We start from the raw sequence: 12,648 nt of genomic DNA, 5'->3' as shown, positions 1-12,648 counted from the left end.
CCACCCTCAATTTATTTTTCCATTTATTTACACTGCTGCCACTCACTCTTTATCATCTATGCATAGTCACTTCATCCCTACCTACATGTACAAATTACCTCGACTAAACTGTACCCCCGCACATTGACTCGATACCGGTACCCCCTGTATATAGCCCCGTTATTGTTATTTTATTGTGTTACTTTTCATTATTTTTTACTTTAGTTTATTTGGTAAATCTTTTCTTAACTCTTCTTGAGCTGCACTGTTGGTTAAGCGCATGTAAGTAAGCATTTCATGGTAAGGTCTACGCTTCCCCTGACACCACCTGATATAGAGGTCCCGGATGGCAGGGATCTTGGCCCCAGTGATGTACTGGTCTGTCCACACAACCCTCTGTAGCACTTTGTGATCTCTTCATGACTGTGTGGGTGTGTGTGGACCATGTTAAGTCTTTAGTGATGTGGATGCCAAGGAACGTGAAGCTCTCAACCCGCTCCAAAAAGTCCTGTCGATGTGGATGGGGGCGTGCTCTCCCCTCTTTCTCCTGTGGTCCATGATCAGCTCCTTGTTGTTGTCCTGGCACCACACTTCTAAGTCTATAGGGGCTGTCCCATCAGGAAGTCCAGGATCCAGTTGCAGAGAGAGGTATTCAGTCCCAGGGTCCCTAGCTTGGTGATGAGCTTGCAGGGGACTATGGTGTTGAACGCTGAACTGTAGTCCATCAACAGCATTCTCACATAGTTATTTCCCCTCTTGTCCAGGTGGGAGACGGCAGTGTGAAGTGCAATGGAGATTGTGTCATCTGTGAATCTGTTGGGGCGGTATGCAGACACACACACTCCTTACCTCTAGGAAGAATCGTGGGCTCTCGGGCATGAAGGTGAGTGCTACGACAGCACACACACAGGGTAGAGCACACACCACCACAAACACTCTCCAACTGTAGAACTGATAGGCGGAGCCCATACTGAAACTCCATCCTGCACACACACAACCACCAATCAGAGACAAGAGGAATGAGCACAACAATACATATTCCATGTCTAATATTATGCGTTGTTTTTGTATAAGAGTAAAAGTATGAAGGCCTGAAATCTTAAAGTGCCTCCAAGTACCTTTAAATCATCAACCCATTTCATTATAGTCTCTCTTATTAGGAATTATCCAAAAACACACTTCTATATTCCACATGAGATGCAGTGTGATGATGGGAATGAGAATCTAGAGACTGAAGAACACCATATGGTGAAAGAAATGAGCAAAATCTCTCTCGCTCTCTCTCGCTCTCTCTCGCGCTCTCTCTCGCGCTCTCTTGCTCTCTCGCTCTCTCTCTCTCTCTCTCGAATAAAGACACACATCCAGACAGTTGGTCTGTTTAGAGTCAGGGTGTGGGTGGTTTTCAGGATAGCCCCTGGGGTGGAGGGAGAAAGCCAGGGAGATGTGTGAGGGAGAGTTCATGTGATGTCACAGTATTGTAAACCAAATCATGTATGTTGGGGGTTGTTGGTGTGTATGTGATGCCCATGGGGCTGTGTTAGACTCCACCAGTACATATCACATTAGGGGGATTACAGCTATAATGGACTGGAGGGTATGGCTGACTGATTGACACACACCTAGATTTATGGAGCTGCACAACCTAGAACAAGGCGGTATCACACACACCTGCAGTGTCCTTGGTCACAGCACAATACCCACGACATTTACACCTACACATACACATTTCTTACACAAAACATTTACGACCCGCCCCTCCACTTAATTCCTCGAACACACACACACACACACACACACACACACACACACACACACTGAGACTTTCCAGGAAGATGAGGAGTCCTTCAGCCTCTGGCCAGCAGCAGTCAATGAAGAGCCCACTGCGGCGGAACCTGCTACACACACGTTCTCTCACAGACGTGTGTGTGTGTGTGTGTGTGTGTGTGTGTGTGTGTGTGTGTGTGTGTGTGTGTGTGTGTGTGTGTGTGTGTGTGTGTGTGTGTGTGAAGATATGTCTTGTGTTTTATGACGAGTGCTTTTATATCTTCTGCAGTCAACTGTCTTTTATGGAAAATCAATTACTTTACTGATAATTAAACACCTGCCCACACAGACTACACACATATTGTCCCTGTTCAGACATTGGTCCGTTGGGCATACAGGGCTACAGGGGTAAATGTGATTATGCCTGATGATCAGGATGATGGCAACAAGCCCCTAACAAACCCCAGACAGACAGTAGACAATAGCAGACAGACAGACAGACAGTAGACAGTAGCAGACAGACAGTAGACAGTAGCAGACAGACAGACAGACAGACAGACAGACAGACAGACAGACAGACAGCATACAGTAGCAGACAGACAGTAGCAGACAGTAGACAGTAGCAGACAGACAGTAGACAGTAGCAGACAGACAGTATAGACAGTAGCAGACAGACAGTGACAGACAGGCAGTGACAGACAGGCAGTGACAGACAGACAGACAGTGACAGACAGTGACAGACAGACAGGCAGACAGTAGCAGACAGACAGTGACAGACAGGCAGTGACAGACAGACAGACAGACAGACAGACAGACAGACAGACAGACAGACAGACAGACAGACAGACAGACAGTGACAGACAGACAGGCAGACAGGCAGACAGTAGACAGTAGCAGACAGACAGAGTCAGCATACAGTAGCAGACAGACTGTAGCAGACAGACAGTAGACAATAGCAGACAGACAGACAGTAGACAGTAGCAGATAGACCGTAGACAGCAACAAACAGACAGTAGAGAGTAGCAGACAGACAGTAGACAGTAGCAGACAGACAGACAATAGTCAATAGCAGGCAGACCGACAGACAAGACAGTAGACAGTAGCAGACAGACAGTAGACTGTAGCAGACAGACAGGGAGACAGACAGCTTCAGACAAACAGCAGAGAGTAGCAGACAGACAGACAAGTCAGTAGCAGGCAGACCGACAGACAGAGTCAGCATACAGTAGCAGACAGACAGTAGCAGACAGACAGACAGACAGACAGACAGACAGACAGACAGACAGTAGCAGGCAGACAGACAGACAGTAGCAGACAGACAGTAGCAGACAGACAGTAAACAGTAGCAGACATACAGACAGTAGCAGACAGAGACAGTAGACAGTAGCAGACAGACAGACAAGACAGTAGCAGACAGAGAGTAAACAGTAGCAGACATACAGACAGTAGCAGACAGAGGCAGTAGACAGTAGCAGGCAGACAGACAGTAGACTGTAGCAGACGGAGAGCCAGTATCAGACAAACAGCAGAGAGTAGATAGACAGACAGTAGCAGGTAGACAGACAGTAGACTGTAGCAGACAGACAGACAAGACAGTAGCAGACAGACAGTAGCAGACAGAGAGTAAACAGTAGCAGACATACAGACAGTAGCAGACAGAGGCAGTAGACAGTAGCAGGCAGACAGACAGTAGACTGTAGCAGACGGAGAGCCAGTATCAGACAAACAGCAGAGAGTAGATAGACAGACAGTAGCAGACAGACAGTAGCAGACAGACAGTAGACAGTAGCAGACATACAGACAGTAGCAGACAGAGACAGTAGACAGTAGAAGACAGACATACAAGACAGTAGCAGACAGACAGTAGCAGACAGACAGTAGACAGTAGCAGACATACAGACAGTAGCAGACAGAGGCAGTAGACAGTAGCAGACAGACAGACAAGACAGTAGCAGACAGACAGTAGCAGACAGACAGTAGACAGTAGCAGACATACAGACAGTAGCAGACAGAGGCAGTAGACAGTAGCAGGCAGACAGACAGTAGACTGTAGCAGACGGAGAGCCAGTATCAGACAAACAGCAGAGAGTAGATAGACAGACAGTAGCAGACAGACAGTAGCAGACAGACAGTAGACAGTAGCAGACATACAGAAGGCAGACAGTAGCAGACATACAGACGGCAGACAGTAGGTAGTAGCAGACAGACAGACAGTAGACAGTAGCAGACAGACAGACAGACGATAGTAGCAGACAGACAGACAATAGACAGTATTAGACAGACATACAGTAGCAGACAGACATACAGACAAGACAGTAGACAGTAGCAGACAGATGCAGACATACAGTAGCAGACAGACAGTAGACAGTAGCAGACAGACAGATAGTAGACAGACAGATAGTAGACAGTAGCACACAGACAGACAGTAGCAGACAGACAGGGAGACAGACAGCTTCAGACAAACAGCAGAGAGTAGCAGACAGACAGACAAGTCAGTAGCAGGCAGACCGACAGACAGAGTCAGCATACAGTAGCAGACAGACAGTAGCAGGCAGACAGACAGACAGACAGACAGACAGACAGACAGACAGACAGACAGACAGACAGACAGACAGACAGACAGACAGTAGCAGGCAGACAGACAATAGACAGTATTAGACAGACAGACAATAGACAGTATTAGACAGACATACAGTAGCAGACAGACATACAGACAAAACAGTAGACAGTAGCAGACAGACAGACATACAGTAGCAGACAGACATACAGACAAAACAGTAGACAGTAGCAGGCAGACAGACAATAGACAGTATTAGACAGACATACAGTAGCAGACAGACAGACAAGTCAGTAGCAGGCAGACCGACAGACAGAGTCAGCATACAGTAGCAGACAGACAGTAGCAGGCAGACAGACAGACAGACAGACAGACAGACAGACAGACAGACAGACAGACAGACAGACAGACAGACAGTAGCAGGCAGACAGACAATAGACAGTATTAGACAGACAGACAATAGACAGTATTAGACAGACATACAGTAGCAGACAGACATACAGACAAAACAGTAGACAGTAGCAGACAGACAGACATACAGTAGCAGACAGACATACAGACAAAACAGTAGACAGTAGCAGGCAGACAGACAATAGACAGTATTAGACAGACATACAGTAGCAAACAGACATACAGACAAGACAGTAGACAGACAGACAGACAGACAGACAGACAGACAGACAGACAGACAGACAGACAGTAAACAGTAACAGACATACAGACAGTAGACAATAGCAGACAGACAGTAGCAGACAGACAGTAGACAGTAGCAGACAGACAGACAGTAGACAGACAGATAGTAGACAGTAGCAGACAGACATACAGTAGCAGACAGACATATAGTAGACAGTAGCAGACAGACAGACAGTAGCAGAGAGACAGACAGTAGACAGTAGCAGACAGACAGTACCAGACAGACACAGTAGCAGACAGTAGCAGACAGACAGTAGACAGTAGCAGACAGACAGACAGATAGTAGACAGTAGCAGACAGACAGACAGTAGACAGTAGCAGACAGACAGACAGTAGACAGTAACAGACAGAGACAGACAGACAGTAGACAGTAGCAGACAGACAGACAGTAGACAGTAGCAGACAGACAGACAGTAGACAGTAACAGACAGAGACAGACAGACAGTAGACAGTAGCAGACAGACAGACAGACAGTAAACATGGGTAATCCCTGGATACAGGTTGAGGGTTCAGGCCTAGGCTGCTGATATCAATCACTATGATTGGTGACTTAGGTGTGGCACAAATAATCCTGCAGCGTGATAGGACAGAGCTGTCAGTCACTCACCATAGTGTGGTATGATGAGCCAGGCCATTGCCGAGGCATAGATCCCTCCTATCATCCAGAACATGCAGAGCCAGCTCAGGTGCTCTCCTCTCTTCTCCCTCGCCAGGAACTCTGCAAAGTAGGGGAACACGATGGGGACCACCCCACCAATCCTGCATGGGGACATGGGAAATGTCAGAAATACATGTATATGGACAAATTAACTGAAAAACAGGGTAAAGATCTTGAGTGCCCTGTTTGTCCTTTTTGTCAGGTCACTTTCAAAACATCACTGTTTGTGTGGTCTTTGGGCAGCTGGAGAAACAATATGGCAGCTCTGATCTGGCGTAATGAGTCTGGAGAGAGAAACAGAAAGAGAGAGGTAGAGACAGACTTGACTTTTTGTCTTACTTAAATGAGAAATCCTCATTACACTAAAACCACCAGAACCCCCCACCCCAATAAAAATGCACTGCATGCCACCGCAACCTCCACACAATCACATTACACAGTACAACACAAGAACACAGTGCAATATAATACACCCTCCAGCACCACATTACAACTGAACAACCAACCCCCCCTCTCCAGCCGTACAGACAGCTCCCCCAAGCCCCCATACCTCGAGAGAGAGAGAGAGAGAGAGAGAGAGAGAGAGAGAGAGAGAGAGAGAGAGAGAGAGAGAGAGAGAGAGAGAGAGAGAGAGAGAGAAAAAAAGAGGTCCATCTTGGTCTGATCTGGTGGATGATAAAAATCAATAGCCCACCAGGGGAACCAGCAGTCAGTAGCCTAAAAGCCTTTCTTCTGGTCCCACTGGCAACACAGTAGGACAGACATCAAACTATTAATAGATGATTATCTGTCTATTTCTGCTGCTTTTATTGTTAGGATCTCTGCTGATGGGTTTGTTTGGGAAGGGAACAAAATATTGACAGTTTGCAACAGCAGGAAAATAATCCTGCAGCAACAGGAAATGTGAATTATTATGTGGATTATAATTAATGGGATTTTTTTGTAGGGGCTAATACATTTTATGTCAGGGCAAATCAAGTCTAACATTTTTAAGTAGAAATTACAGGGTTGACAAAATGGCGCCGTAGAGAGAACACTGTGTTTCAGCAAGCTCCCGTGGCATTCGTAAATGTATATTTTTACATTAATCTCCTAGCTTGAAAAAGTGGTAGAATTGGCTAAATAAATTATCCTACAATGAGTCTTGACGGCTATTTCTCAAAAATCTCTGACAACATGCCCAACAGAACTACTAAGAACTCGACCAAAACCACCATCCCTGTAGATGTGCAGGAGGAGCTAGCTAACGTTAGCGAAGCTAACACCATTGCGGATCCAGGCACAATGGACCTGGTGATTCAAAGGATGACTGAAAATATTGCTAAAGTGATCGATGATAAGATAAGAACGGTATAGGAAGCAATAGCAGGCCATTCAGCTGAAATACAGAGGGTTGTGGAACGTGTTGATGAGGCAGAAGGAAGAATTGCTGCAGTGGAAACTTCAACTACATCTATGGACACTAAGATAAAAGCACTTGAGAAACAGGTGCGCAAAATGGCGGAGCACATTGACGACTTGGATAATCCAGGACGCAGATGCAATATTCGTGTTGTGGGACTCCCGGAAAATTTTGAAGGGACACATTCAGTAAATTGTTTTGAGGAATGGTCCCTGGCTACCTACAAATGGACACTAAGGCTGGTCGTGTGAAGCTGGACTGAGCCCATCGCTCTCAAGCACCGATACCCGGTCCCAATCAGCGCCCATGGCCGGTGGTTATAAAGTTCCACAACTTCACCGACAAGCAGCGCGTCATGGACGCGGCTAGAAACATCGGCTCTGACGGTAGTCAACGTAAAGGTCCAAAGGTCTCATTCTTCAATGATTATTCCACAGCGGTTGTACGAAGACGCAAAGCGTTTGATGTGGCCAAGGCTCGACTCAAGAGAATGAAGATGGACTACGCACTGTTGTACCCGGCCACATTGAAGATCATGGTCAACGGATCGCCTAAAAAAACTCACACACCTGAAGAGGCTGCTGCGTTTATTGACTCTCTTGGGTAGATAACTTTAAGCTGCAGCTCCGCAGCATTGGATAACTTTTTAATTTGAATCTGATCATATATGAAACAGTGGTGTGAGTTCTCACGTACTCCGGTTCAGTAATATTCGTATATTTATTATTTTTCTTGCTATAGTAACTGCCGCTATAGCTCAGGCTGAGATGTGTGTGAATCTATATTGGTGCCCAGGCTTGGTTTTAGGTGGAAGAGCCTCATATCTTCTATTGATTTTCATTTCCATATACTGTATGTATGTATGTCTGTACGCAATATATATATATATATATATATACACACACACACACACACACACACACACACACACACACACACACACACACACACACACACACACACACACACACACACACACACACACACACAGGTATGTGTAAGTGAGTGCTGTTTTTTTCCCTTGTCTGTTGTTGTCTTAATATGGGTGAAAATTGTGAAATTCCAATACAAATACTGTTACTAAAAGTAGAAAATACGAACTTTAGAAGCCATGAAAACACTACAGGTTTGCATTTCCTGCTGTGCAAGAAAATTATCATCAACAAAGCAGTGATCAAATTAGATCCTACATCTGTAGGAAGCTTGAACGATGCCTTTTCTCATTGAGAAGCAAATTTATTCTAAGTGTAGCAATTCAATGCAAATTATATCATTTGTCTGACAGCCAGTGGAAACCACCAGCTAGCTGATGGCTATCAAAGAGAAGAGAAGAGTATTTAAATCAACATGGAATTAAAGTAAGACAGGCATTGTATTAGATGGAGTGCGCTGGCAGTATGTAGGACTGGTAGAGTGGAACTGCAATGAGGTGTAGTCTGAGTCACACACACACACAACACACACACACAACACACACACACAACACACACTTACTAATACCACAGCTGAGTGTAAATCCATAGTGTTGTTGCAGATTGATTTTGACAGCTCTGTCCAACTGAAACCTGGCTTTAGAAACAGTCCTGTGGTTTATGAATCCCCTCGGGCCAAAACAGGCTGTCTCAGATTCAATTACATTTACTTGTTAATGCAAACGCACCATAGAGCCAAGTCATGCTATGAATAACAATCATGTGCAACAATCACCAGGTAATCAATTGTGCAGATAGTGTATTATCTAAGAGTGTGGGGGGGGGGGAATATTCTGTCAGTCTCATCTGCTTATTCATCTTTTAGCATCACGTTTTATTATATTTTGCAGAAGCTTGTATCAATGTTTCTGCTTATTGTTTAGTCTTTTATTCATTACAAAAAAGGTTCTTTCCACTGTCAAAGTCAGTGACATCTTGTGATTATACAAGCAGACTTTGAATCAGTCATTAAACAGAAAAATAAGGACATTTAGTCTGCTGTGAATGTTTAGCTAACGTTTGTGTTTCTCTCTGTTCTTTCTCTCTCCCACTCAGGGGAAGGGCTGTTGCCAGGCAGCTTGAATAACCTCCTGTACTGTTCTCTGACTGTGGAGTTGAGACTAGAGGGAGAGAGAGAGAGAAACATCAACCTTGGGAAAATCCTCTGCATTATCATTAACAGCAGACTCCTACATTTCCTCAGTGAAAACAATGTACTGAGAAAATGTCAAATTGGCTTTTTACCAACGACGGACCATGTGTTCACCCAGCACACCCTAATTGACAAACAAAACAAAGGGAAAGTCTTCTCATGCTTTATTGATCTCAAAACAGTCTGACTCAATTTGGCATTTTGATGGAAAGTGGTGTTGGGGGGGGGGGGGGGACATACGACATTATAAAATCCATGTACACAAACAACAAGGTTGCGGTTAAAATTAGCAAAAAACACACACATTACTTTCCACAGGGCCGTGGGGTGAAACAGGGATGCAGCTTAAGCCCCACTATCTTTAACATATATATCAATGAATTGGCGAGGGCACTAGAACAGTCTGCAGCACCCGGCCTCACCATACTAGAATATGAAGTCAAATGTCTAATGTTTGCTGATGATCTGGTGCTTCTGTCACCAACCAAGGAGGGCCTACAGCAGCACCTAGATCTTCTGCACAGATTCTGTCAGACCTGAGCCCTGACAGTTAATCTCAGTAAGACAAAAATAATGGTGTTCCAAAAAAGTCCAGTTGCCATCTAGACACCATTACATTAGAACACACAAAAAACATACATACCTTGGCCTAAACATCAGCATCACAGGTAACTTCCACAACGCTTTGAACGAGCTGAGAGACAAGGCAAGAAGGCCTTCTATGCCATCAAAAGGAACATAAAATTCGACATACCAATTAGGATCTGGCTAAAAATACTTGAATCAGTTTTAGAACCCATTGCCTTTGATGGATGTGAGATCTGGGGCCCTCTCACCAACCAAGAATTCACAAAATGGGACAAACACCAAATTGAGACTCTGCATGCAGAATCTTGCAAAAAATATCCCCTGTGTACAACGTAAAACACCAAATAATGCATGCAGAGCAGAATTAGGCCGATACCCACTAATTATCAAAATCAAGAAAAAAGCTGTTAAATTCTACAACCACCTAAAAGGAAGCAATTCCCAAACCTTCCATAACAAAGCCATCACCTACAGAGAGATGAACCTGGAGAAGAGTCCCCTAAGCAAGCTAGTCCGAGTGGCTCTGTTCACAAACAGACCTCACAGAGCCTCGGGACAGCAACACAATTAGACCCAACCAAATCATGAGAAAACAAAAAGATAATTACTTGACACATTGAAAAGAATTAACAAAAAATCTGAGCAAACTAGAATGCTACTTGGCCCTAAACAGAGAGTACACAGTGGCAGAATACCTGACCACTGTGACTGACCCAAACTTGAGGAAAACATTGACTATGTACAGACTCAGTGAGCATAGCCTTGCTATTGAGAAAGGCCACCATAGGTAGACCTGGCTCTCAAGAGGCGAGGTGTACACTGCCCACAAAATGAGGTGGAAACTGAGCTGCACTCCCTAACCTCCTGCCAAATGTATGACCATACTAGAGACACATATTCCCCTCAGATTACACAGATCCACAAATAATTTGAAAACGAACCCAATTTTAATACACTCCCATATCTACTGGGTGAAATACCACAGTATGCAAGATTTGTGACCTGTTGCCACAAAAGGGCAACCACCGAAGTACAAACACCAATGTAAATACAACCCATATTTATGTTTATTTATTTCCCCTTTTGAACTTTAACTATTTGCACATCATTCAACACTGTATATAGACATAATGACATTTGAACGGTCTTTATTATTTCTTCTCAGTGTAATGTTTACTGTAAATAATCTAGTTAACTTGCTTTGGCAATGTTATCATGTTTCCCATGCCAATAAAGCCCTTAAATTGAATTCATATGAATTGAATTGAGAGACAGCTGTGGAGACGAGAGAGAGAGCCTTGGAGGAGTGGAGAATATCTGGAGCCTTGGAGGAGTGGAGAATACCTGGAGAGGGAGAGAGAGCCTTGGAGAAGTGGAGAGTAGCTAGAGAGAGAGAGAGAGCCTTGGAGTGGAGAGAGAGAGAGACGTGGGAGTAGAGCTCTGTCTGGAAGAGTACTGCATGGTCAAAGAAACTTAATGGAACTGTCACGGATCCCTCCAGAACTTTCATCACGCACACCTGCCCCCTATTCCCACTGATTAGTATTTGTGTATATGATATGTGCCCTTTGGTTTCCATTGGGGGTAGATTATTGTTACTATGTCCGTTGGTGGGTGTGAGTACCTGTGCTGTGTGTTTTGGGTTTTCGTGCCCTTGTGGATTGCGCAGATGATTACGGATCTTATCCTGTGAGTTAAATCATTGTGCGCATGTGTTATTTACTCAAGGTACTCCTCGCTTTTTTGTTTGGGTTTCAACCCTGTGTTTTTGTTACGTGTTTGTTTGGCCTTCGTCCCCGTGCCTTTACACGGCACGTCGTAATTTGGGGTATAAAAAAAACCTGTCTCCCAAAAGTCTTCATACCAGCGTGACAGGAACTTATGAAGGGTTCTAGGAGATGTTTAGATGAAGAGAACTTAATGGAACTTATGAAGTGTTTTAGGAGAGTTTTATAGGAAGAGAACTTATGAAGTGTTGTTGGTGTAATGGCTCTCGTCGTCGGTGGAAGGAAGAGTGGACCAAAGCGCAGCGTGGAAAGTGTTCATGATATTTATTTACAAGAACCACTCAAACAAAAATAACAAATCCAAAAACGAAAGCGACCAGTACCGTCAGCCACAGACACTAAACAGATAACACCCAACAAAACCCAAACGCAAAATCACAACTTATATATGATCCACAATCAGAGACAACGATAGACAGCTGCCTCTGATTGGGAACCACACTCGGCAAAACAACAAAGAAATAGAAAACATAGATTTTCCCACCCGAGTCACACCCTGACCTAACTAAGCATAGAGAACAAATAAGGATCTCTAAGGTCAGGGTGTGACACTATGAGAGTTTTAGTGGAAGAGAACTTATGAAGTGTTCTAGGAGATGTTTAGAGGAAGGAAATGTTCTACAAGACATGACACATTATAAAGTACTATAATAGAGTAGAATAGAATAACAGAATAGTGCACAGTATAGTACAGTATATTATAGTATAGTACAGTATAGAAGAGTAAATTAGAGTAGAGAAGACTAGAATATAGTAGAATAGAACATAACGGACACCACTCACCCGAAGCCGGAAAACATGCGGCAGAAGAGGAACATGCCGTACCCCTGGACAAAGGAGGAGAGGAAGGAGAAGAAGCCGTTGACAGACATAGCGATGAGCAGGCACTGCTTACGGCCCACCTTGTCTGACAGACCCCCCCAGAAGAAAGCCCCCACCATCATCCCCAGGTACACTATGCTACCTGCAGAGAGTGAGGGAGGGAGAGAAAGAGAAGGGGGTCAAGACAGACAAAGAAAAAGAGAGTGGGAGAAAGTGAGAGAAGGGAGGGGATGGAGAGGAGGGGGGAGAGAGAGAAAGAAAGACAGAAAGACTA

At 44.5% G+C, this 12,648-nt stretch overlaps 1 protein-coding gene across 2 annotated transcripts in view; it reads right to left on the bottom strand.

The window, feature by feature from the left end:
* Positions 1-12,648, bottom strand: part of LOC135518085 (synaptic vesicle glycoprotein 2C-like) — a 56,094-nt gene that overhangs the window by 19,306 nt on the left and 24,140 nt on the right. Inside the window, exons 3-5 of one of the 2 annotated variants that reach the window (XM_064942970.1) lie at positions 12,336-12,516; positions 5,601-5,752; positions 829-962 (exon numbers count right to left, since the gene is read on the bottom strand). In XM_064942970.1, the coding sequence (XP_064799042.1) occupies positions 829-962; positions 5,601-5,752; positions 12,336-12,516 (467 nt within the window). Of the gene's footprint in view, positions 1-828; positions 963-5,600; positions 5,936-12,335; positions 12,517-12,648 lie in introns of those variants that run through there. The other variant, XM_064942969.1, reaches the window with a different exon arrangement.

The sequence above is a fragment of the Oncorhynchus masou genome, chromosome 28 (assembly GCF_036934945.1).
Source record: "Oncorhynchus masou masou isolate Uvic2021 chromosome 28, UVic_Omas_1.1, whole genome shotgun sequence".
NCBI lineage: Eukaryota > Metazoa > Chordata > Actinopteri > Salmoniformes > Salmonidae > Oncorhynchus > Oncorhynchus masou.
This window is presented reverse-complemented; position numbering and strand designations above follow the sequence as displayed.